General features: G+C 35.2%; 1 protein-coding gene across 1 annotated transcript; it reads right to left on the reverse strand.

Annotated features, from left to right (window-relative positions):
• Positions 1–7: 7 nt before the first annotated feature.
• On the reverse strand, positions 8–27518 carry LOC128983021 (ionotropic receptor 25a-like). The gene is made up of 19 exons (XM_054402143.1): positions 27500–27518; positions 27038–27147; positions 24729–24881; positions 21352–21511; positions 19713–19855; positions 18501–18727; positions 17736–17917; positions 16769–16886; positions 16291–16518; positions 15306–15500; positions 14079–14278; positions 13482–13620; positions 10636–10886; positions 10128–10327; positions 9256–9308; positions 7167–7246; positions 5798–5925; positions 1745–1964; positions 8–147 (listed from the first exon to the last, which is right to left on the reverse strand). The coding sequence occupies exons 2-19, from the start codon at positions 27108–27110 to the stop codon at positions 123–125; spliced, it is 2775 nt and encodes a 924-aa protein (XP_054258118.1). The 5' UTR covers positions 27111–27147; positions 27500–27518; the 3' UTR covers positions 8–122.
• Positions 27519–27802: the final 284 nt, after the last annotated feature.

Consider the following 27802-nt stretch of genomic DNA (forward strand, 5'->3'; position numbering starts at 1 on the left):
ATGAAGGGATTCCAGGGATTGGTGGTATTGAAAGTAGACAATTTTACAGTAGTTGAGTATGTGTATTCATAATTCACTATTTAGAGTCATCCTGTTGCCTCACAACTGTAGTAGACATTTCTCTACCATCTGTTATATTCTCTTCTCCTGCAAACAGTTGAAAGAATTATTTCTCTAACAACACACAGTATAATGTAAATGTTTATACAATGTTTTGTATCTTAGGTTTTCACATCAAATTGTAGCAAGTTTTATCACAGAGGAGGAACTTACAAAAGACAAGCAATGACCAACATATTTGAAAAACTTAAGAGGTTAAAAAAAATATATGGAGCTAGTTGCTGCTGACCTAACCAGTACAGTTAACCAGCAGCTAGTCTGAAGTCTGGGCGCTTGGGCGGGGGGGGTGTAGAGGGGAGTGTTTATTGTTTCATTTCCAAAAACATTGCCCACTTGGCTCTCTGGGGTTGTTCAGCACCTCAGCGCTGTCTTCATGGCTTTGGCGTGAGGAACGGTTAGTACACAAGGGTCCGCGCGCCCAGACTAACTGCGACTACTGTACACCAGTACTGGTCACTAGGGCCTGAATCAAGCAACAGAAGCAGGTCGTAATGGCCAAGATATTAATGAGTCAGCTAAAACAAACACTGCACCAAAGTAAATGATCAGGTGTAGACCTTTAGATAAAAAAGTATTTATTTCTTAAATATTAGGGGTGTGCTAATACTTGAGTGGTAGAGTATTTTTGGTCCAGCTCATCTCGAGTATTTTGAGAGGACTCAAAGAGTCGAGTTTTATAATAAGTTTTATTGGAAGTGGTTAACTTGCTGTCATCTCACCTTGAAACACTGAAATAAGTTGTCAACACTGAAAACAGAAGTATAAATTGCTTGGTTGGGAGACCACAAGGGCAAGACTTAAATAAAAATGAAATTAGTGGTTACTTTTTTGTTTGTGCGGTATATTTGGTGTTGCCATCTAAGACCAACAACTAACAACACGCAGCCATTTTGTTTAATAAAAGAGTAAGCTTAGCTAACCCAGTTTCTTTTACAGAAATGGTAATTAAGTTGGTTATGGCGAACAAAAATCGTGTTTCTTTGACCATTTGTACAATGTTGCGAAATTTGATATCTGAGTGAAGACGTTAGACAGGGTAGGATACGAGAGTACAATTAGGTATCACTTATTACAAACACAATGCAGTGGATTTATTAAATAAGTAATATAAAATATAGTATTAGATTTTTGAAAGTGTAGTTTACTGGTAAATTATGGTCAGAGACTAGAAATTACAACAACAAATTCGATAGGATTTAATTTTTGCTATAGGCTAGAGGTTTTAGAACGTAAACAAAAATTGCATTGAATATTTTTGGCCAAATTTTTTGCTACGTCTGAAAGTGTAAGTACTGTTTTTGTATTTACAACTAAATGTAAATTGTAAGTTTTAAGATTATTTTTACGAACATAGCCTACTATAAAGTTAATTTATTTTATTGTTTTAGAAAGGTGTAGGATTTTAAAGCAATCACGCATGCCACCTTGACTCAACAAGCTCGAAGCTTTTGAGTTTTTGCTAACTTGGCTCGACTCAAATTCATGACACACACACTCCTTATATATATATCCATCGAGTAATTAATGTTTGATTAAATTAACGCAGCTGAAGATTTACATGTTTAAACTGTGGGTTTTCTTAAATGGTGGAATATTGTACTCTAACAGAGGTAAGCAATTTTACCTGTAAGGAATATTATCTTTAGGAGTGGTTATTTTCTTTGTTGAAGTAAAATACTCCTCCCTCAATTGGTTTGACAACATTTTCCTTTGTTCAAATAATTTATTGTTCTCAGGCTCAGCGCTATCTCCGTTTGGTTTTTTATATTTCATCCACCAATATTCAAAAGCTAACGTAACACAGGCAAGTGCGATTCCAACAAATATAACAATGAAGACACCACCTGCAACACAGAACCAGATTAAAAATTGGCAGAATCCTTATATATAATACGTGAAGGCGTTTTTTACTAAACACTACTCCTTCGTTAATAATGGACAGATTTTTACAAACAATGTGTCAAAATTAAGTATTTTTTGTATAGACGCCCCCTTTCACCAATTCCTGTAATAAAAGTTCTCGGGCCTTGCCCCACAGGCCATCAAAATCCCAATGTATTTCTTATGATGAAAAGATTTTGTTTACTTAAACAGACAAATAATATTTGTATTAATTACAGCTGTTCATTAGTAAACACATTATACACACAATAGTGTTCGTTTTCAGAGTGAGTTCGTTTGCAGTTCCAATAACTAGAGTGGAGTGATTGATTTCATTATCTTTTGAGTTGACTCTTTTGAGTCATAATCGGAAATTATGACTGTTATTCGTTTTGAAATAACACCTATAATACTTTACAATTGCTCAAATTTGAGCAGCAGGTGCTCTAGTAAAACTTACAATAACTGAGCATTATTAGTAAAGTGTTTATTAAATATCAATAAAAGTTTGAGTTTTTAACATGAACCCAACAGTCAAAACGTGAACACATGAAATTATTGTCAGTTACACTCAATAACAATGCTTTTTTTTCGCTACACTACTGTGAAATGACCTGTTTTCGTTACATGTTCACCACCTGCGAAAATTCAGCATTACATTGTTTACTACAGAAAAAAGGATTTTTTTTACTACGCTAAAGTGATTTTTTTTTTTTTAGCTAATAATTTTCGAAAACAAAATTCTCAGACGTATATATGGCCCAATTGAAGAAGAAGGAATTTGGAGGATTAGAACAAATAAAGAATTACGTGAGGTCTACAAAGATCCGGATATTACTGCATTAATTAAAAGCCAAAGATTTCGATGGGCAGGACATGTCTACAGGAGACCTGAAGAGTCAGTCTTGAGAACAGTGACGGATGCTGTACCTGTAGGAAGAAGACCTTTAGGACGCCCAAGGCTGCGATGGTGGGACCAAGTCCGGAGGGATATGAGAAGGATGTCCGTTACAGAGGAGATGATGAAGGACCGAGAAAGATGGCGCAAAGCTGTTGGAGAGGCCAAAAACCTGCTTAGGTTTGAGTGGCCAGCTAGGTAAGGTAAAGTGATTTTTACTATCTTATTTAGATTTTGCCAACGTAAACAAAGATTGGTTATTGTTATGTCAACTGTTTCAATTTTCAACAACCAAAACTGTACAACCAAAGTAAAAATTAACTTAAAATTTAAGGCATAACCTAAAAGTGCTATGAGTTTTTCCTAACTGTAATAGAGGAATATCCAATGTCTGTTTTAATTAAGAAGATTACATTAGTCTTTGTAGTGTAGCGAAAAGTAACGTTCAAAACACAAGTGAAAGTGGGTCATATTCTTGACCATTTAACGTGCTCAATAAATCTTGCACTTCAAACGTGGTCTCAAATATGTAATAACTCACTTTCTTTCTACTCTTTATGAAATACAGTATAAATATACTAATTCAGCCTTTTTCATGAATTTTGCTAACACATGAATTTTTTGATTATAGCTACAGTTGTAAACAAGTGTTATAATCAAAATTAAAATAATCGTTTTTAATAAGCTGCCATTTTAAAACAGTTTTCACCACAGATAATTTAAAATATTGGATTATATTTTTTTCTAACCTGGATATATAAAATCCCCAGGCACTGCTTAACAAACTTATTATACTAATATTGTATCTTTCATTAGGCAACACTATACAGTATACCCTGTATGCCTGTATGACTAATTGTAGTCCAATAACTTGGAATATTTGAAATGAAATTTTAATTAGGTAAATAAATATTCAAAGGGGGTTTTTACTCCTTAGTGGTTCAGATTTTTACATGGGTTTAATCATGTTTTACTGTGATTTCGGAACCACAGTGTCCTAATAAACTAGGGTGGTCTGCCGTTACACTTTAGACGCATAAATGAGCGAAGCATTATTTAAAGATTGTCAATGGCTAAAGCAGCTAACAACCTATAATATGTTCCCTTTCAACAGATTAGTGCATCTAATTCATGTTGGAATTGATTAACTAACTGCCTATCATTATCAGCTTCTTCCGCCACTGCTTCATCTGGTTCTTCTTGTTCACGACGCCACTCTCTCACAATATTTGCATTATTGGTGCGACGACCAATATTACGACGTGGCCTTTGAGGCATGCTCAAAACAAATATAGCAAAACTGTTACTTCCATTGATAAACTGTTACATTCCAACTTTAACCTAGGATGAAAGTAAACATTGAAATGTAAACAAACCAGTTACAAACAATTAACATATATTTATCTTATTTAAATGAAACGAGATAAACCCATATGTCATAAACCCAATATAATTTTTCTTTCAACTTACATTAAAATAACTAGCGAAAATTGTGTGACCCATAAAATAAAATCCAGAAGGAAATTTGCAAATATTTTTTACCAAAACATTGTGCAGTATTCTTTAGCTGTTGGCCAAATTTCATATCAATTGGTCAAGCCATTACATTCTGATGCTCTTACAAAGAAGTTACAAAGTGAGGGAAAGTGAGCTTCGCTCAATGAAGAAATCTCTTATACAGGGCCGGTTCTAGGAATTTTTCAGAGTTAAGCGAACACCCGAATCAGCGCCACTTAGGATTCCCCCCCCCCCAAATCAATATCATAACATAACCGTATTTGTGAATTTTTTCCCAATAATTTTTTTTAGGTTAGAAGAATACTTGTAATAAAAGACTGTTTATTATTCGCATAAATTTAACATTTTTACACTTTTACTCATCATATAAACTTTAGCAAAACCAAGGCCACACTAAAAAAAAACAGGCCGTAATCAAGGCCACACTAATGCTCGTCAAGCATGACGTCACGATAGAAGACGGCAATGACGTAATGTTTACCGTTTGTGATCAGCTGCTTGTTTTAATCTTTCCTTGGAAAATAAATAAATAAATACCTACGTCATTGCCGTCTTCTATCGTGACTTCTTTGGGCTGACTGGACTCGCCACCAGATGATTTAAACAAAAATCTACTCATTGATTTGGCTTGATTTTTATCTTCCTCTTCCAAATTCGCCTTACCCTTTTTAAGTGCCCGACTTTTTTTTCTACCATTGTTTTCTTAGTATTGGCTCGCTAGATGTTTTACTCATTTATTCAGTTTATACTTTCTTCTTATTTAATGCGCTAATTATAAATTAAACTTAAAACACTCGTAATCATTCACTTATCAACAATCATGAATCATCAAAACAACGCCATTACGATACCGATACACGCTAATACATAAAAGAGTGCAATACAACGTAGTGCTATGCTCTAGGATAAGAGTCAGAAGGGAGGGAAGGGAGGGGGAAGTTTTTTGTTGTGACAATTGGTGCTGCGCGCTTGCTTATCTCATCTCGAGCATGAGTGAGTCGTGAAATGAAACCCACAGGCGCCGCGCCGTACGTTGCCGAGCATCAGCTCACTACAAAATCGAAACTGCAAATGGCATTGAGTCCTTGAGTTGTAGTGCTGTACAAAAATATACACATTTTGCAAGTGCTGTTGGTACAAACAGAATAAATGCCTTTATTGTGGTATACTTGAACTCTGAGCGAAAATAAACAAAATTATGTTGTTCACGTAAAAAAAATTGTTCCGTTGTCGCCACGGCGCCACTTTTTCGTGGCGCCATATGCGGCCGCGTAGTTTGCGTATGGGTTAAACCGGCCCTGCTCTTATAAAATTGTCATGTGTTATTAAACTTAGTGATATGTTTTTAAGTTACAAAATTGACAGGTACAGATATGTTACCTATGTTGTGTATGCTGATACCATCAGCTTGGTCATCAGGTTTTTCACAGACTTTCCGCTCAGGATTTCCATTCCACCAAATTTCTTTTAGCTTTTCTAACTTCCTTTGGTTTAGAAGTTGAAGTATGCTGAAATTAGAGTTAAATTTGACCAAAGCTGATAAAGAAATTACAACTCAATGTACAGTAGTAAGTTAGAATGTCTAATAACCATCAGGGGTGTAACCAGCCAAGGATGGAACACAAAAAAGGTAGGATTGTCAAAGGAGTAAAAAAAACTGCAGGAGGCAAAAGAAGGTCCAAATAAGTAGTAAAGTAAGTGACGTAAATATATTAATCCATACAAAACACATTCTTAAAAAATATAATCTTGTAAGTGTATACAAATAACCAAGTTATTTATGTGTTTGTTGCATGACAGCTAGACAGGTCCCAAGCACTCAAATAACTAGAGTCAGTATCCCTAAGCTGGGTATTGAAGGTTCTACTCTTAATGGTCTGAACAAAGTTTCTTGCTTAACAAGGAGAGATTCTGATTACGGTATAACAAAAATCGCATTCCGTCAAATAGTTTATTTTGCAAATTGAACTTAAACTCAACGGTCAATTTTTTCTATTGCAGTTTAGTTTACAATATTGTCCCGCAAAAATAACCCACACAACCTTCTTTTCATGTGGAACTTTACAATTAATGCATCTTTTCTAATAAACTAGTTTGTGAATGATTGCACACTACAGAAAGGCAGTTGGTACATAATAGGAAATAATCAAACTTGCTCTATGAGGGGTGGAGGGTTGATTTTATAGCATAAAATGTTGAACAAGACATGAGGCTAGTGCTTGCAGGGAGTTGCTGATAATTGGTATTGTTGAGGTGAGCGAGTCTACTACGATTGAGGAAGGTAGGCTATTATTGTTGAAGTGTGGTAAATTTACCAGGGCCATATAAATACCAGTCCAGCTGACTTTACCTGTTCCTTTTTGTAAACAACTTTCTGGTCTAAAAAACTACAAAAACCAGCTGCTTACTATGTAGTGCAGTTGCATAAATGTTCTAGTAAAAAATTATGTGAGTGTGAAATGTTATTTCAAAGTACCCAATAAACATGTAGAATAGAATCTATGATCATTTTCATGTGATTTTTGTCCAGTGGATGGTTAGAAGGGGATTTCTCTACACAAAACAACACACCAGTTACTTCATTCAATTTTTGTTAAATTTTGCTCTCTCCAATGATTGTTTGAGTGTACTTGGTTAGGTTTCTCTACTGACCCGGACGAACTACTCATCATAGCACTCAAAGCATACCATCCGTACTGGAAGCAATGAATTGCAATTTCAGCACAGAAAGTAGTAAAGAATATCTTACGCATTATTGAAAGAATCTTTTAAAGGGGATCCCTGTTGAACTGCAATGGCAAATGGTTTTCTTGAAAACTCATCTCCCACCTGAAAACAACCCAGCAAAATAACAATTACTGTACCTTATTAAGTCTATTTTTTTATAATAAAACATGGATTTAGCCTAAGGTAGAAATGCATGGGTCCTTTGTAGGTGTCTGGACGCTTCCCCTTATGCCATTGATTATGTCGCTAACTGTATACATTAACTAGATGTAAACAATGCAGTTGTGTGCTCGCTATGTTGAGCGGAGCAAGCATTTTAATCAATAAGCATAAGCTTTTGAAGAATGTAACCAATGTTTTTTCTTAAATAATATCATAAACAAATAGAATAAATATAGACCGGTAGCAGTGCTGCGGTTAGCATATTTTCTGGTGCCCACCGCTAGGAATGTCGTGTAGTTCAATCAATCAATCAAATATTCTTTATTCATGTTTAGACAATATGTCCTAAATAGCGTCATTAAACTAACATAAAGAAAAAATTATAAACTAAATAATTAAAGTAATTCATTACAAAGGATCTATATAGTAAAACTAAAAAATGAGTGTTATTACTTAAACAAATTATAAAATCGATTACGTCAGAGTAAAACTAGTTAGTATCAGGAATTCAAATGAACGTTTCGAAATTACTATTTAAAAATTTGTTGATAGAATAAAATGGGTTTCTTATCAATAAGTCTTTTAGTTGGCTTTTGAATCTGTTTGCATTATTTTCTTTTTTAAGTGAAATGGGTAATTTTTGAAGAAATTTTAATCCTGTATATGAAGGTTTTTTGGTGTAGAATTCTAAATTATGTCTAGGAAGGTTAATTTGAAAGCGTGTGTTATATTTACTTGCAGAGGATAATAAATGAAATTGTTTTGCAAAAACAATTGTCTCATAAATATACAAACTGTAAACTGTTAACACACCCAATTCAGGAAAGATATTTTTAACTGAATCTGTTCTTTTTAATTTCATGATCACTCTAATAGCTTTTTCCTGTTTTATAAGTATTCTATCCAAATTTTCCTTAGTTGTTGCTCCGTAAATGGTGATTCCATAAGATATGTGGGAATGAAATAAAGAATAATAGATTATCATAAGAGTTTCCAAGCTGCAAACCTTGGACATCAGCCGCAAGGCATGAATGCCAGATGATAATTTATTTACAACATAGTTTATGTGATTATCCCAAGATAGATTTTCATCAATGACCAGTCCCAGAAACTTTGTTTGGCTTACCTGATCAATTTTGTCTGTTTTTATAAAAATATTAGGTTCAAATGCTGTTTTTGACTGTTTAGTTGAAAAGGATATTAGACTTGATTTTGTTGTGCTGATAAGCAGATTTCTTTCATCCAAAAACTTTTTTATAGAGAGAAGACTCCTGAAGAATGTACACGAAGAATGTACGGCGCACACTACTGCAGCGTCTGCTGGTAGCATACGGTACCACGCATACGGTATTTTAGGCTCCTGCGCTCCTTGCCGCAGTGGTGTGCTAACTACATGGCACTCCTAGCGGTGGGCGCCAGAAGCTTCCTTTGACAGTCTATATTTATTCTATTTGTCTATGATAATATCCATTTAAAGAATCTGACAACAGAAGTCAGAAACATATGTTTAAACAGCACATGTTTTAAACCACGCTTACACTGGAGTAAGCAACGAAAATGTAAGACTTATGTTTGGCAACAATTGTATCATCGGGGGTGTATACACAGCGTTCATTAATTGTATGTGCATTAGTCTCTTTTCGATTATAGCGGTACGCATCAACAGTGCATTGCCCAAGATTGGCACTTCCTTTGTGTGAATTTGGCACTTACTTGAAGAACAAATCCATGCATTTTTTTTAAACAAACCAATGAACTCACAAAACAATAATTGCACTTAAATTATTGTATTTACGTAACAAGCAGCTGATGGTAGCAGTTTGCAGTTAGATATTATAAACACAAGTACAGTATAATAACAGTCAGTGATAAGAAGAGTTTAAGTTGACTTTAAAAACATAAAAAGGCATTGTTATGAGATGTTTTGGATAAGAGTGGTATTAACTTACCATTTGCAGTTCACAGTTAATTAAGGCCTGGTACTTGATATCAATTGCATCACCTGTAAAATATATTGTACATGGTATGTAATAGAAATCACTACAAGAAACAAAATAGACTAGACATTTCACATTCACATGAAACACATAACACAGATGAAATGTACATTACTTTTAAATAATGCCAGTCATGTGGTGGCTATTTCTCAACGTGTATAACTGAGGGGGGTACGCAATATAGGTTAACTCAGGAGCTCACTAACCCCATGTTAAAATGCCCTATTTCCAAAATTAGTTGTTGTGAGGAACCCGCTAACATGTTCAGTCTCGGCATTGGCTAAGTCCGGAATTGCTTATCCGGTTCCAGAGTTAAGCAATTTCAGAGTGGGATGAGTAAACCAGTTCCAATACCCAACCTGGGATAGAGAATGTCAAAGTTAGAGAATCTATTGTATTGAGGAGGTGCACAGCATTGGATAAACCTTGATGAGGGGAGGAGTTAAAGAATAAGAATATATCAAAAGCCGGTAGATATCAGGGGAAAATTTGTTGACAAAATAAAACCATCGTTGACCCAGTGTTAAGTATTAAAAAACGCTTCTGTGAGACAATACTGAGAAAACTGTTGGTTATGGTTAGTAGCTAAAATATAAATTATAGGGTGGAAGAAGTTGGGGAACATTTTACAGAACATTAAGCAAAGCCTAAAAAGCAGTAAAACATTGAGTACATTATTTTATATTATTCTAAGGTACACAAGTTTAAAATGTTCTCCTCAGAGAGAGGTTGCATTGTACTTTGTTTACATTATAAATACAACTTTTAATAACTTCTAAAGTACACAAAGAAAAACCCACAAAAACTCATGAAAATATCCTTACCTAGGAAAGCAAAGCCCTCGCTGGAATCTTTGGACTGGAGTACCCGATTGACAGCTTCCTCCAGAGTTTTGGGGAACTTTGCCTCTGTCATGGAGCGCCACATCTTGGTGTACTTGTCACTGATGGGGTAGTCCCACACGGCTAGCTGAGCTCTCTCCACAGGACTCATACTGGTGTTTAGGCTCATCTTCTTCCAGATGCTGAAAGACAAAAATCCTTTACAGCTGTAACAACCACACTATTAATTGACTTAAAAATATTTAAGTAGACATACCGTCTATATGGACCACTGTAGCCATTTTTTTTTTATTTAGAAAGAACATTAATTTTACATCCCTTACATCTACATTATGTAAGTAATCTGTTAAACAACTCTTTACATACTATAGTTGTATGAGCAAAAGTGTACTACTGTCTGAAATTCTACTTTCACGTTAACCCTTTGAGTGCTAGGCCAATCATTTGTATTTTGTAAGACTTTTTGTTTGCCTTTTAGTTTATTACTAACTTGTAAAATCTTTGCTCAATATCGGCCATTCGTTGGAAGTAGGTCTGTACCCAGGAGCCCTCCAGGGGCGCGTACTGGATCTTGTACTGTTTTGACAAGTCCTCCAAGGACTCTACAGGCGTGTCCAGACGTGACACAGTCAGGAACGCAGCGAGGTTGGCTGTATACGAGGCAATGATGATAAATCCAAACAACCACCAAGTAGCTGCCACTAGCCTCCCCGACATGTTTTTGGGTGCTTCTCCTCCGCCCTAAAACGATGGTCCATTCTTATAAATTATTCTTATGCATTCAAAAGTTATCAAATGTAAATTTTTAGTTTTTACAAATAGCAATATTTTTTTATAAAAGGAGGTGGTATTTCTTCTTCAAAAACACTACTGTAGGTACTTAATAATTACAATCTATAACAACGTTCAGTTAAGCAATTAATTGTAAATAAAGTATATTTTTAAGTACAGAAACTCCTACTTCAAATATTTTACTGTCAGTTTCAATGTATAAATCTCAATTTTTTGGTACAGGTTTTTTTAGGCAGCCTAAATAATTATAGCTACCTTGAGCCACTTTGTAACAAGTTCTTAACTAGTTTTGTCGTTTAAAATTGTGTTATGGTACTTGTAATTTTGATTGGGTAAAAAAAAAACACCTTAATCCCAATTTGCCGATAGTTATCATACAGGACTCTTCTAAGTCTGCAGGCTTGCTATGGCAGGGATCAATTCTATACATATGTATAGAATTGGGTTTAAAAATATGTATTTGATAATGTTTGTTTAAAGAACAATATTGCTTTTTAAACAAGATGAATAAGTAATTATTGCAAGATTTCAAAAAGTCAATTAGTACTGTTTTAAATTATAAGGTTTCGGTTTCACTAAAAAGTGATAACTATACAATTTATTTTAGCTGCCAGATAATAAATATTGTAAAAATGAGTGAACAGCTGTACTCATAAACAAAATTAAATGATACCATTTTAGTAAACATGGCGCTTTGAAACAATGAACCCTGCTGTGGAAACGTTTTTTAAGCAGAATGATTATTTAAAAAAAAGCACAGAGATTGTTTAGGAAGCATTTAAATATTGACCTCAGTTAACTATATAGAGAACTGGGTATCGTTATTTAGAAGAACGGCGTCAGCCCAAAAAAAGATTGGTGGAAGCTATAAAACTGTTCCCACAGCAGCCGATGTGGAGCGAGAAAGAGCCACAGTCACTCTTAGTCCAAAGAGGTATGCCAGGAAGCACGCCCCAGCACTTCAATTTCAAGGATCTTTTATCAAGATCTCCATTCCCACCCTTAAAAGATACGAGATGCCTGCTCGAACTCAGACGGAGAAACTCCAAAGAGGTTCAAGCAATTCCTTAAGAAAAGCTTGAAGGCGTATTCAACGGTTTTTTCAAGCAACTCGTAAAAATTTGCGAGGACGTCACTTGAACGATGTTGTTTTCAAGATATGAAATAATAGCTTATCCAGGACAAAATGGTATAAGATTACCTTTGTTTTGATGTATTTTTAGCGAATTTGCCATATAGGGAAAAACTATTACCGAAGGTCTCAGGGTAAGTCCTAGACCCAGGACCGATTTACTTTTTCATTTTAAGGTCCCCAGAGGCCGAAAACACCTTCCGTTCAAATTCATATACATTTATATTTGTGTGTGTGTGTGTGTGTCCGTTAGCACGATAACTCGAGCAAAAATGATTCAATTTTAATTAAATTTGGTACAAACGTGTTTTCAAACGAGTTTGCGAGCCAGCATGATCAAACTATGGGAACGGCGATTTATGGGGGGTTTTATGGGGTAAAAATAGGTTTTTCCCCATTTTTTACTCTAAAAACATAAAATTTCACAATTTTTTACCAAACCATTTTGTAGAGCTTAAAAAAAATAATGTATATTGAAGCGTTGTAGTGCATAATAGTTACGGAGATAATAAAAAAAACTTTAAATTTAAAATTCCCATGTTATTTTTATAGAGAATAAATAAACTGATACGCATAATAAAATACACATCAATACCTTCCCTGTAGCAGCAAACCTAGGTACTCATTAAAATAAATGTTATTTAAATCTATATATATAAAGCTCAAATACCACTGACTCATTCATTCATTCATTCACTCACTCATCACGAAATCTCAGAAACCATAAGACCTAGGAACCTGAAACTTGGCAGGCATCTTCCTTTTGGGTAGTAGACGATCACTAAGAAAGGATTTTACCCTCCGACCTCTGGGCTCCGCCCCAGTGGCTCTGGAGTTTCTTATGTTAACCTTATGAGAAATGGAATTAATGAATCTTAACACCTGTTTCAATTAAACAAGTTGTTCAATTAAACAAGTTCTATGATGTTCAATAGCATTAAAGTTACAAGGATTACCAACAGGGTGCAGCACTATTATTTCTTTTACTAATTTGCAACCAGAACTTCAAACTGGAGGCGAATTAGCGTAGCGAACGAGCTAACCTGAAAGCAAGTGAGAGCAGCGAACGAGCTCCAACCTAAAGGTGAGTGAGCGTAGCAAACGAGCTCCAACCTAAAGGTGAGTGAGCGTAGCGAACGAACTTCAACCAGGACGTGATTGAGCCATGCGAACGAGATCATCTTGAAAATTAAGAAGTTAAACGGGGCAAAGCCCGCGGGTTACAGCTAGTAGGAAATAAATCTGACAATTTTCAGGGAATATTTTAGTAGAAATTCAGCCAGGTAAATGGGAATTCCCTTAGTCTGCAGGTTTGCTACGGCAGGGGTATTTATATATGCAGTGTAAAAATTATAGGTATTGTGCTATTCATAAATTGCATAGTTCCTAGTAGAATGTAATGTATATTTTACCTGAGGAGTTAAGGAAGTCATGCAAAACCAGAGACACTCTCTAAGGTTAAACTCTCTTTGTTCGTCGTCTTCCTTATACTTTTCTTTGTTGTTCTGATAGCTGTATGGACTATATCTATCAAAGGCCCACATCAGGAAGCTAAAATAATTAAGAATTACATTAGAGTGTGTTAATGACAGTTAAATGTTCTAATAATTATTGTGTATACTAATATTGACTTTATATCTACACATACCATACTAGTTTGTATAGGAATGTTTTAGTTCTGCTGAAAAGTGCTGCTGTACATGCATATGTATGTGAGGTCAAAATTGGTTGTACACTCTTCTTTAAAGATTGGTTCTCAACTAATTTAATTACCATATTGTTTAAGAGTTAGTTTTACTTTGATCAGTTGCTCTTCACAGAGTATTTTCTAGATGTCCTATTTGGTCCTATTTGGATTTTCTATTTGGCCTACCTACATTTATTCAAAGTAAGGTAATAATTGATGAACTGAACACAATGGATTTATTTTATCTTTTGTGTAACACACTTGTCAGCATAATTTAAAAATTATCTTCTGTAAAATTGATCACACAAAAAGTATAAATTACCTGGTAAAGAAATAGGCTCCTAAAATACACAGCCAAACCTCACTTTCTAGAACAGTTAGAAATTTGAACAAAGATGTAGGGGTTTGTGGTTTCTTCATGAGTATTGTGATGCCGACCAGATCATAATAAGGAACTGTGTAATCAATGACATTCTCTCTCTCCGCAGTCACATACAAAGAAGACAATGCAATTTCAGCCTTCTGTAATGCAGGATTGACAATTAGTTTAACCCTTTGAGTCGCGTAGTGATTTAATTATTTATCTATTTTTGTCAGACTTTTCCCACATCTTATAAACAAAAATAAACCAAATGCTTTAAAAATAGCCTAAGTTTTGATGTGCAGCTCACAAAAAAATTGTCCAATTGTAATTACTATAAACCGAGCCATCAACGGTCTCTCTTCAAACGGTCAATGGAGTCCTTCAAACTAAGTGGGTCTCTCCATGGAACTCCGCCACAGACAGGTTAACTCCTCACACTGAGGACCTGACTGAGAGGATAATTCATAACCAATAATAGCAGTGTACCAGTGCTGGTTTCCTTTGATCATACAGGCCAATGTTTAATTGGACCGATAACCGCCATCAGTAAACAAATAAATATGGTCGAAGACAGAAAAATTAACAAAAATAATTATGATTATGAGTATATATTTGTATAACCGTTTGGGACTGTCAGGAATCTACTTGATTGCATAACTGAAAGAATTTTTATTTTTTACACTTAGTATAGTATCATTGACTATACATATATACCTATAGGTATATATAGTCAATGATAGTATATAAGTAAGTTTTCCATACTGTGAATAGTAGATGAAAATGAAAATTTAAGAATAAATTGTATGGTAACATTGACTTTTAAATGGTCAAAGATGTCATTTGAGCCCAAATACCAAAAAGTCTATGTGAACTGTCTTATGCTCACTGGCTTGGTACTTTTTGCAAAATTGAGTAATAAGACATCTAAACGTCACTATAAAGAGATTTTCAAGCATTATGCCAAAGACAAAAAGAATTAAATATAGACTGTCAGCCGTGCTGCGGTTACCATAGGTTCTAGCGCACACCGCTGGGAACGCCTTGTAGTTATGTTACGCGTACGCCGTAACTACGTGGCGCTCCCAGCGGTGTGCGCTAGGACCTATGGTAACCATAGTAACCGCAGCATGGCTGACAGTTTATATTTAATTATTTTTGTCTATAATTATGCCTAGCTTTACTTACTTTATCCAGAAGCTCTCGTATCATACCGTTCCATTCACCTTTCTCATCCATGTACCCAAAACTGTTGTCTGGAGCCAAATATATCTCATACTCAAAGTCCATAAGCTTGCATATTTCCTCTAGCAAATCAATGCAGTAGCCAACAAACTTTTCATTGCCTTCTGAATCTACTTCTCGCATGACAAAAGGCTTTTGCTTGAAAACAAATAAAAACACTTATTGAATCTCACACCATTACCTTTGACCTATATGAATTCAATTGAAAACATACTACTCATTGTAAACTAACACTTTATTTTAGACTTTAAAACTTTAAAAACATATGAAGTTAACAGAGAAAATGATAACATCCAGTGTTATCTGACCACATTTCAGTCCAACTAAAGCACAGGTCACACTAGGTTGTTTGCCAGCCACTGGTGATCAGTAGCTGGCACCAGCATCACTGGCTCACCAATCCAGGCTGAGTCAGCTCAGTGTCAGCTGTGAATTTTGTGGTCACATTAAGCTGACAGTCGCGGCTTCTTTCAATTCGCCGCTGATGCCAGCCTAGTGTGACCCGTGCTTAAGACACTACAGTACCGGCTTCTTACAACACTGGTTACATCTGGTCTGTACAAGACGAGTGCCTAGGTCAATGCTTGTCAAACCAACTGAAAACACGTTAATGTCATAATTGAAAATATTGAAGCAACCGAAAGTTTTCAAATACTACAAATTTACATAATTTAGTTCCTTGTTAATATACGTTGGATTTTCCAAATGTGTGTAAGTCTGCTGCAGCATTTTTTGTTATTATACAGAATTAAACTGAAATAACACTTAAGATTAAGGCACTAAAAAAATTTAAAAACTAAAAAAGTAAAAATTCTGCTTAATATAAGAGAACTTCAAAATTGATTCAATTCCCAAAACGACTCATGAATTGTTGGTTTTTCCGATGGGCAATACTATTGTACAATAGTAGTTATTGTTAGAAACTTACCAGTACAGTAACTACTCTGTAAACTTGGACTGCCGAGAAGTTAGCTATGGCCGAAGAGTCATTGACCTGAAGTGGCTGGTTGAACCCGGTTGTCCAGGTGGCAACAAGTCGTGATGAGCTCACCTGGCTGTTCAAGATATTCACCTTCTCAATTTTCATGGAAAAGTTCATATAGTTATTGCCATTGCTTTCCAAATGTAGTGGTCCAATTGATACTGGGCCTTTAACCTGCAAATACAGTACATCATCATATTTATGTGAGTCACTCCTATGTGAGTCAAAAACCGGTTGAAATTTATTAACACAATGATCGCATAAATGCAGATATTTACACCAATTCTTTAGTATTTAAATGCGATCAGGAAGCTATAGAATTCAATATAACACACCTTAATTAAACTATGTGTAAATTAATCGGCAACAAATGATGTGCAATAGAGATGCATAACAAGTTTAGGGTAATTTGAAATAAACCAACCTGCATGAAGTGTTTTCTCAAATCAAAGTTAAATCTCTTTGGGGGATCTTCTTCATTGTAATCATCGCAAGAAGTGAAATTCGTCGTTTTTGAAAGTTCATTGTTTGTGGACATTGACCTAAACCAAAATAAATCGTTATACTGGTGATCAGCTAAATGTGTAGTAAGTGTGTTTTCTTCATCAGTTTCAAGAGATAATTCAAGCCGTAAAGTAAACCTCCAGTACACTAGTGTTAATCTTCCTGTACATAAAACAAAAACACCCCCCTTCACAGAGCTAAATCCAAGGGGCCAATGCATTGGAAGTCCAGCTTCATTCATACAGTTTATCCTGGGTAATCTACCTGGGAGAAAATGGGAACATCCATGGTCCAAGGTTCATTATGGTGTGATGTTGCTTCTGTGTTTGTGTTTGCCTACCAAGGACAATCGTCAACATCAACCACAACATCCAATAGTTCCATCTACTCATATCAGTGGGAAAGCAGGGTTCACAATTGTATGGAAAGTACATTCCATGAAGGGTGCTAGGAGGATCAATCAAATAAAGGAGCATAACTTAAATAGCAGAGTAAACCTGAGACAAAGCAAATGTACTCAAAAATGGTCTATGGCCTCCCATGAAGTTCCACTAAGGGTGGGTTTTCCTACCTGCCGAATATGGCTAGGGAATTATGAATGTTGTACAAGTTTTTAGAGCCTGCATTATTCAGGTAATCCCCTACTAGATGCCTAATCGATATTTTTGTAATATAAGTGGGTTGTATTGTATAGGTAAATGGTAAACCCAAGAGAGTGTGGGATAGGAATTCAGGATTTGTGTTTTACCTGTACAACATAAAATACAATTTTAAGTTTTGTTAGTCATGAAAGGGTAATAATTTTAATATAACTTAAATACTTTATTTCCAGGATCAAAAATAATCTTAAGGTTTTTAGACTGTTGAGGAATTAAAAAAAAACTTACTTGAGTGCGAGTATTGAGCGAACAATAACATCAAAGTAGAATCCAGCCACGATCTCAGGTTTGACAGTCAGTGAGTATGATGTGCGTAACATGTTTATTTGTTCAAGGGCACTGCCAGACAGATCAGGCCGGACAAACAGCACTGTCGCGTTGGTGCAGCTGCATCTGAGGGCCCCCAGGTCCTGCGCTCCAGACAAAAGTAATCAGTATCAGAAAACAAACATGTTTATAGACTTACTGCCTAAATTTTTTGCCCAAGTTATAAATGTTACAAATCCACGTAAACTTCCTTTGAAAAGTGAAGCTCTGTGCTAATGATCGTCAATCAGTAGTATAATTGGCTTAAAGACATTAAGTGAATCGTTTAAGAACATATCTGAGAATTGACTAGCAAACTTCTTTTTGTAAATGTGTTTATGAATGTCATGATTTTTCATTTCTACGTTTGTGATATTATATTACTGACTCTTTTGTTTTTCAATTGTGTTTGAGTAGTAGCACTCATATTACTGGCAAAGAGTAGTTAATCAGAGTTTGACATGGTTCCTACTTCCTATACCGTAGGTATATTTTTAAGATTCAATCCTTTTGACTGTTTGACTTTTTAATCTTTTCTCTCTACAAGGATGCAAGTCCAAAATTAGTTACCGATCCCAATGATCAAGGAAAGCTCTGGATCCATGTTTGAGCCATTAATCATCATATAATAAATCAATGAAAAGAAAAGATACTATGGAGCTCAAACCCTCATCAGGAAATATTTACCTCAGTTATGGCATGCCAGGCAAACTTCTTGTTAAAATACTTGTTCACATTAGCCATGTCTAGCACATTTTTAATAGTAGTCAGATTTCCAAGGATAAAGAAATTAACAATGTCCAAATTACGCAATCGAATCAGTTGTTCTTTTATAGCCTTTGGTTCTTCAACTCTTATTATAATGTGACGAGTTGCCAAGTTTCTCAAAAGAGCTTTATATTTGTGGTCCATCTCTGAAACATAATGGAGAAATTGTAAATACCATACAGGTACAAGTATAAATTGTATAATGTATTGAGCTATTCTTTTAACTATTCTTTCTCTACTTTAAACAACTTGGGGAGCGAGCTGGTCTAGTGGTTAGAGCGCAGGACATCGGTTCCAGAGGTCCCGTGTTCAATCAAATCCCGCCAAATCACCAATGGATTTTATCGAAGTGATAATCCTGCAACCTTTAGGTCTAGCCTGAAGTAATGTGAAAAAAATTCCGGGCTCGTGCCTAGCGTCCTAGGAAAAAAAAAAAAACTTTAAACAACTATCCTAAATTGAACAATAAAGCTCAGATTCATACCCCTCACTATCTAGCCCACATCATATGCACTAATCTTCCTATATAGGAGAAGACATTGGGAGGGAGACAGTGTCACAGTTTTCAGCAGAAAGATCAGGCGTAGGCTCCTCGGACTGAGCGATGATGCTGCCGAAGATCTCATCAGATCCCAGTACAGGACACGAGAAAGTTGATAACGTATTTCAATACTAAATTAGACTAAACAATTGCAAATTACTTCAGTTTTGTGTATCTATTTTTCATTATTTTCTATGTAATATTAGTTTTCCCTAAGTTATTTGGATCTGTTCAACTTATTATACTGTATAGTAATTGTTCATGTTTATTTTAGTTTTTTTACCATCGTTAAGGCAAAAAAAATTATTTCTTTAAATAATTTTTTTTGTGTTCTTTTATTTGTGAAGTGGTGAGCGACAAAGAAGACTCTCCCCACACGCAGATGAAAAGTTCTTGTGGGTTTTTTTTTCGTTCTTAAGCAAATGACTATAATCTTTGAATAGTATTTTTTGAAATAAATAGTATTTTTATTCTTATTCTTTTAATATCTGGAATATATTAAATTTTAAAATTTTTTGAAGTTTGTTTTGGTCTTCTATATAGCCATAATGTATACAGTATAATGATATTATACACAGTGTGCATTTTACCATAAGAGCTGTCAAAGAGGACCCCAGCATTGCTGATGTTCTGGTAGACTACGAGGCTACGCACAATCTCCGGTATCATGTCGCCTGGTGGAGACACTTGTATCAGAAACTTCTGCTGCTCACTGTCCAAGCCTCGCCAAGTTCTGCAGCAAGCAATTGTAACTACCCGGGACCTGTTCCATTACTACAGAGACCAACTATAAAAAATATCTAAAACAAGCAGAATGTCTGGTAACTAGCCTCAAGATTCGTCAAATCTCCTTGTGACCTTGATCAGTGGCTTGTATTAAAACACTTCTTGAGAACAACTCATCAGTGGCTTGTGCAGCTGTTCGTTTATGCACGAGCCGTTTCCGCCTTAAGTTAATAAACTCACAAAACATCAAAGGCCTGTGGATAGTGTAGGTTTGAGAATCAGGCTGGCTAAGTGCACTGTTGTCACAGCTCTTTTCTGTTCAGTCTTCGTGCCGAGTACTGGGAGTGCATTTGACAATGCACTGCGGGTGAGTTGCAACTTACCCTTCACCGGCACCGTATCGTGTTTCGCAGTTGATCGACCGTCCTTAATTAATGTTTAAATGTTTCGTGTGTGTAAGTGCCTTCATGTATGTCCATCATCAAACATTGATGAACTCGACACTGAGGTATGTATAAGAAAGCTGGCGTTCAACAAACCTGTGCCAATAATAGAGGCATGAAACAGCTATAGTTTCCTAAAACTACCGTGGATTGTAGACAGAAGCCAGGTAACATAAACCTTATTAGTGCTGCTTTGATAATGGTTAAAGTGTACAGGAAAAAAATTGAGAGGAATAATGAAGCTCTGGTAGAGTTTTTGGACTTATGTCACAGAAAACATACTACTATAACCCAGAATGCCAACCGCATGGTAAAAAGCGATAAGTACTTTCAGAGAGCTTTGCCTATCAATTCGTAGGCAGCGCCCGAAGCGTTTCTATGCACTCAGCGAATTGACAGGCAAAGCTCTCTCAAAGTACTTAACGCTTTTTACCATGCGGTTGGCATTCTGGGTTATAGTAGTATGTTTTCTGTGCTTATGTGAACAGGAACCTGTAATTTGGAATCCACTACATGACCATAAGGATAGAAATGAAGTGTACAATGTGTGGAAACAAATTCAATCGTGTTTCAGCATTATTCCCGAAAAGTTTTTTAAAAAGGAAAGAGAAAACCTAATGGAAACCTATCGGAAATTTATTTAGAGGTGAAGAAGACTAGTAAGACCCAAGTGCAAAATTCATGTGTACAAGTCCAAATGGTTTGGTTACAAAAAATGGTGTCCTTCTTGCATACAGTATACACACAGAGGTGTATTAAACGGACTGAAGTCGAGTTAAGTTGTGTTTATCTATATTTATATATTTCAACCAAAACATACATGAACAACATGCAAGTTTACATACATTTAGGCCTCATGAACTACCAATGCCTTGATGGCTCAGCCTTATCCTCCGAGACCATCAGTGGCTTTTTAATACTGCAAGCTACCATGCAACGTGAGAACAGTCGGGTTTGCAAATTCTCTGACGACTCAAAATCTGTTGATTGATCAATGTGATCAGCTTCAGCGGTTCCGACCTACCACACGTTGAGAGAACAAGTCTTAAGTGTGACTTACCTGATGTCGTGTTCTTGGCCATAAGTCAAGGCGACTGTGGGCAGAGCCAGTGCTGATGTGAAGGTCTTGGCTGCCTCAGAGATTGTCCCAGCCAATGTCAGGTCCAGTACAAGGTCTGGTACTTTGCCCCTGTCTGAGGCATTCTGGTAGACTGCACAGACTGAACAAGGCATAAGAATGATACACTTAATTGAAGTCCAATGATAAGAAAAGACTCTTCACACTACTTATTTTAAAACATAAATATAAGTGAAACCACTTAAATTAATCTTGATTAATTGACTAATGGTATAAATCGGTTTCAGAGTAAGATTTTGGAAAGCTTTTGTGTAATACGGTAATACACACCTGTTTAACTAAATAGCTGTAGTTCTGCAGGAATATAATTAATGATCAAAACAGCAAAACAGTGTATTGACTGCTATACAATCTGTTCAAAAAAAAAGTTGTCTTATGTCAGATTAAGCAAGGGCCATTCGGACAGTAATGCACTTGTTGTTTAATTTTACAAGCCTTAAAATGTTATGTTCATAGAAATCTCCCTCCTATGCCTTGCGCCAGTCTACGACCGCATCTTTAGCTCATCATCAGTTAACACTAGAATCCCAGCCACTTCTTTATATGCAAGAAGAGGTGGTTTGCTGGGAGCTATATCTGAACTTTAGGACAGATTGTGGAATACGTCCATTGAATGCGTCTGTCGTCTATTGAACTTTCCCAGAAAGTCTTTTACTATCTGAGCAGTGTGAGCTGTTGGGCGTTGTCAAGCAAAATCATAACAATGGAGGTCAGCATACCTTGGTGTTGGTTTTGCTGGGACCTTTTACTGATAAACCCATTCACAAACTACTACTTTGCCTATCACATTTGTTCCATACACCACACAAAATTCTCTACAAATAGCGGTGGCTGAATACTTTAACAACCTTGACACCTCAAAAACCTGGCCGGATTTTCTATAATGTACATTTTGAAACACTGTAAAATTTAAATAGACAACTACTACAGCTGCAGAGCAACTGACTTGCCACATACAAGTGTGCATAACGTTACAAGTGTAACGCAATACTTCCCGTATAGTGATCCAACAGAGATTACTTTCCAAACGGCACTTGTAGATATGAATTTAATAGAAAAAGATAGCACAGTCACATAGTAACAAAATGTGTGTAATTTGGGGACTCTATCAAATAATGTACCTTGTAAACCAAGCTTTGTGCAGTGATCACATGACAGTAATGGCTCAGCAACCACTGTCAGTCTCAACCAAACAATATAGCTTGTGAATACCATGGTGGAAGGAAAACACATAGGTGTGCTATTCCAATCATATGCTGACGTCACTCAGATTGCAAACACAATTTTACCAGTTAGAAAGTTATAAAAACAATAACAATCAAATCAAAACAAATATATACTTATATGGCAATACAATCAGGTGATTTTTTTGTTTGCAATCTAGGTGACGTCAGCATATGACGGGAATAGCACAATTTTCCTTCCACCATGTGTGAATACGCTATGTAGTGAACATGAAAGTAATGGCTCAGCAACTACTGTCAGTCTCGATCAAATAATGTAGCTTGCAAAAATAAGCTTTGTCGTGATAACATGACAGAAATGACACAGCACACACTGTCAGTCTCAATAAAACAATATTGCTTGTGAATACACTATGTAGTGATCGCATGAAAGTAATGGCCCAGCAAACACTGTCAGTCTCAATCAAACAATGTAGCTTGTAAATAAGCTTTGTAGTGATCGCATGAAAGTAATGGCCCAGCAAACACTGTCAGTCTCAATCAAACAATGTAGCTTGTAAATAAGCTTTGTAGTGATCGCATGAAAGTAATGGCCCAGCAAACACTGTCAGTCTCAATCAAAGAATGTAGCTTGCAAATACGCTTTGTAGTGATCGCATGACAGTAATATCTCTGCAAACACTGTCAGTATCAATCAAACAATGTGGCTTGTTAATAAGCTTTGTAGTGATAACATCACAGTAATGGCCCAGCAAACACTGTCAGTCTCAATCAAACAATGTAGCTTGCAAATACGCTTTGTAGTGATCGCATGACAGTAATAGCTCTGCAAACACTGTCAGTATTAATCAAACAATGTAGCTTGCAAATACGCTTTGTAGTGATCGCATGACAGTAATAGCTCTGCAAACACTGTCAGTATCAATCAAACAATGTAGCTTGTAAATACGCTTTGTAGTGATCACATGACAGTAATGGCCCAGCAAACAATGTCAGTCTCAATCAAAAATATAGCTTGTAAATACGCTTTGTAGTGATCGCATGACAGTAATGGCTCAGTAAACACTGTCAGTCTTAATAAAAAAAAATTGCTTGTGAATACGCTATGTAGTGATCGCATGAAAGTAATGGCCCAGCAAACACTGTCAGTCTCAATCAAACAATGTAGCTTGTAAATAAGCTTTGTAGTGATTGCATGACTGTAATGGCCCAGCAAACACTGTCAGTCTCAATCAAACAATGTAGCTTGTAAATAAGCTTTGTAGTGATCACATGACAGAAATGACCCAGCAAACTCTGTCAGTCTCAATCAAACAATGTGGCTTGTAAATAAGCTTTGTAGTGATCGCATGACAGTAATAGCTCTGCAAACACTGTTGGTCCCATTGAAAGCACTCAATCAATCAATATAGTTTCTTTATTGTTGCTTCAATTTTCAAGTTCTGAGAAAATATCAATGTTTTTCAAACAAAGTAAAGTAATAACCTACTAATACTGTGCCCTATCAAACACTTTGCAATAAAATTATTAAGTAACAAGTTTTTTGATAGAATCCTCGTACAGAGTTAACTTATTGCCATTATTGTTTTGCATTTAATATGGTTCATTTTATTTTAAATATAAACTGAACTAAATATTTTCCAACATACTTAACACGTCATCTATACCTCTTCTCTTATCTTTCCTAATAAATATTATCTTTTGCAAAGTAGCACAGCAAATTTTATATTGTTTATTTTCTATGAGTATTATTAGCCCTTTGCTGTCAAAATAGGCGTGTATAGCTCAACACCCACAATTTTCCCGACTGCTCGAAAATGGCGACCTATACTCGCCAAAATATTAAAAAAAGATTCAACCTCGAAGGGTTAATTTTTATTAGTATAAAAAGAGATAACATTATGACATTTATTTCAATACTGTATGTAACACTTTCCTGAGTAATAGAGTGAATATAAATAATACTCACTTCACAAGGCACTGATACGAAATCTTTGTGTTATTCTTATAGGATTTTATAAAGAAGGGGAAAAAACTGTAGTAAATTGCTATCAACACATTTAAATGTATAAATATATATTTACATGCTAGTTCTAATGCTAATGCAGTTCTTACTGGCATCAAGAAACTGCTGCCCATCTTCCTCCTGGTTTTCAATGTAGAATATCTCACCAACTTCAACTCCGTGAATACTATTTCTTTTCAGATACGATGTAGCTACATTCAAAACTTCACTTGCTATCTCATTGTTTTTCTGATTTATCACCACTGCAAAAAATATGTTTGGAATGTGTTTTAAAATCCAAGTAATAGTTTTGTAGCATGATGTTTCAAAAATATCACTCAGAATGGATCAAGGTTTTTTACGAAATCCATGAGAGGTAAAACAGGATTTTTCATTACGCTAAAGTGGTACAAATCGGGATTTTAACGGCCCCTAAAACCAGGATTTTTGTTTTAGTCGTGTCGATACACTGATTTCACAGAGAGAAAAAATCACTGTTGAGTTTCTTACCGATTTTCAATGGCGAGACAGTATTGAGCTACTGTATAATATTTTTCTAACCAGTTTGGAAAGGATTCACACTCAGTTTCACATTAGGGCTTTGCCCCACAGGTTGAGTAAGTTGATATTTTATTCCAACATCATTGGACATGAAATGTAGTTGGCTGAGTGACATTTGTTTGCAGGGCATTTTGTTTATATTGGGTCATTCAGATTTTTACAATTGACATGACATAATGAATAATGTTTCTGACGGCAGCACTTAAAGAAACAAATTTTATTTATATAAATATTGCATCAGCAAAGTGCTTTTTTATTAATTTGTATTAATTTAGTAGGTATTAATGATGAAAGAATAACAAAAATGTTGCTCACAGAATGGAATAGGAAATATTTATATTGTTTTTACTGTAATATGCGTTTTTGCGCAAAATTAGGTTGTTTTGTACGATTTTCTAGTTTCTTGACGTGATCTTTTGAGTAAAGCATATCGAATTTGGTATTTTTGTAAAGCTATTTTAACGTGCTACAACTTTGTCTATAAGTTATTTCTGATATATTGTATCAATAAAACGTTATCGACAAAAATAACACAAAAATGTTTAAAAATATAGGTTTTTGCAAAATTACGAAAAATGTACTAAACATAAAACAAAAGTGCAAATGTAAGAAAGATAGCATGTAAACTTATCTTTCAAACAAAAAAAAGTTCATTCCGATCCAATACATGGTATGTAAAATATCGTTATTTTTAATATAGCCCTTTCCGCCATTTTAATGACGTCATAACCGGAAACTGCAGTGGGTGCAGACGTGACACCCGAGTTGAAAACACTTATTTAGACACGTACATCAACATTGAATGGCGAAACTGTCTTTATAAGACTTGCGAACTGCCCTAGATGCCGGACTAATAGGCGTTTTTGCGCCAAAATTGGTGTTTTTATGAGATTTATCTAGTTTCTTGACGTAATCTTTTGAGTAAAACATATCGAATTTGGTATTTTTGTAAAGATTTTTAAATGTTCTACAACTTTTTTCATTGGTGGTTTTTTATAAATTGTATCAATAAAACGTTACAAACAAAAATAACTCAAAAATATTTAAAAATACAGGTTTTTGCAAAATTACGAAGAATGTACTAAACATACAACAAATGTGTAAATGTAAAACAGGTAGCATTTAAAATTATCTTTCAAACAAAAAAACATTCATTCCGATCCGACAAATAGTTTGCGAAATATACGATTTAAAAAAATCAATGGCCGCCATTTTGATGACGTCATAGCTCGAAAACGTACCAGGTGCGAACTTGACACCCGAGTGGAAAACACTTCCTAAGACACCTATATTGAAATGCAAAAGTAAAATTCACTATACACGACATGCACACAGAACCCTAGTCAGGTCCTGGACTATGACTTGCTAAAGCCATTTTCAACATTTAGAACTGTGTACAAAACCTCCATTACGTTTTTAAATTTTTAGGACAAAATTTTAAGTTTATTTTTCAATGGAACCTATATTGGTATTGCTCTGCAACTTTGGTGAGTATTTCCACATTTGGAAATTTACGACTACACCATTGCTTTTACATGTATCTGACAATAATGTATATAGTGTGTATCTGCTGGAGCTATCACGGTATATGTGTAGTAGAAGTACTCGTAGAATACATGTTGATTCATAATTAGGACTTGCAAATATGTTTTTTTTTTATATATATAAATCTCCTTTTTCAGTTTTGCTATTACCTATTTGATGTAAAGTAACAGAATAGATCATCTTTTTTTAGTCTATCTGATACAGATTTTTTACTGATACCAATAATGAAAACAAAGTGTAGAGGTAAACTTTAAGATATAGATTGATATGTAATGAAAAAAAACACTACGGTATTCCTCATGTTTGTACTCACAGAGATTGAACTGTTCACACAGGCAGTCTTTGATATAAAAATATAGTAAAATAAATATCACTGATGACACCATTTTACTTATTTTAGGAACCTTCCATCCACTAGTCTATCTAGAAAAGAAGAAAAACCATTACTAATAACTAATGTAATTAAACAATGAAATGTGAGACCCTATTCATATTTTCAAAGGTAAGAAAATTTGTTATTGTCTTAATATCTGTTTACTTTTTTTAATTGTTTATTTACTTCTTACAAACATGCGCTGTCACAGTAATAAAGGAATTAGCATGATGCAAATTTACTAGTTTTTTACGTTGATATTGAGGTTTCCAGTTAAAATGTATAAACTTATCTGTTTTCAAAACAACTACAAATAACCTCAATCAATCTTTTTTACAAAATTTTAATGTAAAACAAAAAAAATTCTCTTAGGTACCTAAAGTGTCACGCTTGATAACTCACCAAGAGGGATGAAGCTGTCGAATGGCTGACTGACGTTGCCACAACATAAACTCCTGAATAATTGATTACCTACAAATTGCATTACTCTGTGCTGACAATATGTCATTGTTCTCTGACAACTTTGGCCATAATGAGTTACCAGTATAACATTTTGCAAGGAGAGTGGCCCATAATACATTAATTTGTATGTTATTTCAGTCTGACTGATGAAAAGGTTGCATTGCAATGTATTGAAAATTGTTAAACCATTTTAAAATAAGTGGCGTCTTCTTTTGTGTTATTCAAGTCTAACAAAACTTCTGA

Source organism: Macrosteles quadrilineatus, unplaced genomic scaffold, assembly GCF_028750875.1.
Source record: "Macrosteles quadrilineatus isolate MER2022 unplaced genomic scaffold, UCM_ALF_1.0 Scaffold_1__1_contigs__length_201487025, whole genome shotgun sequence".
NCBI classification, from domain to species: Eukaryota; Metazoa; Arthropoda; class Insecta; order Hemiptera; family Cicadellidae; genus Macrosteles; species Macrosteles quadrilineatus.

Bases quoted from the DNA above. Each gene is read 5' to 3' on its own strand.
- LOC128983021 (XM_054402143.1), bottom strand. From the start codon at position 27,110: ATGGTGTCATCAGTGATATTTATTTTACTATATTTTTATATCAAAGAC. The intron at 19,856-21,351 runs GTAAGTCACACT...TGCTTGCTGCAG, and splicing joins GGCCAAGAACACGACATCAG to AACTTGGCGAGGCTTGGACA. The intron at 17,918-18,500 runs GTAAATATTTCC...TCTGGAGCGCAG, and splicing joins CCTGGCATGCCATAACTGAG to GACCTGGGGGCCCTCAGATG.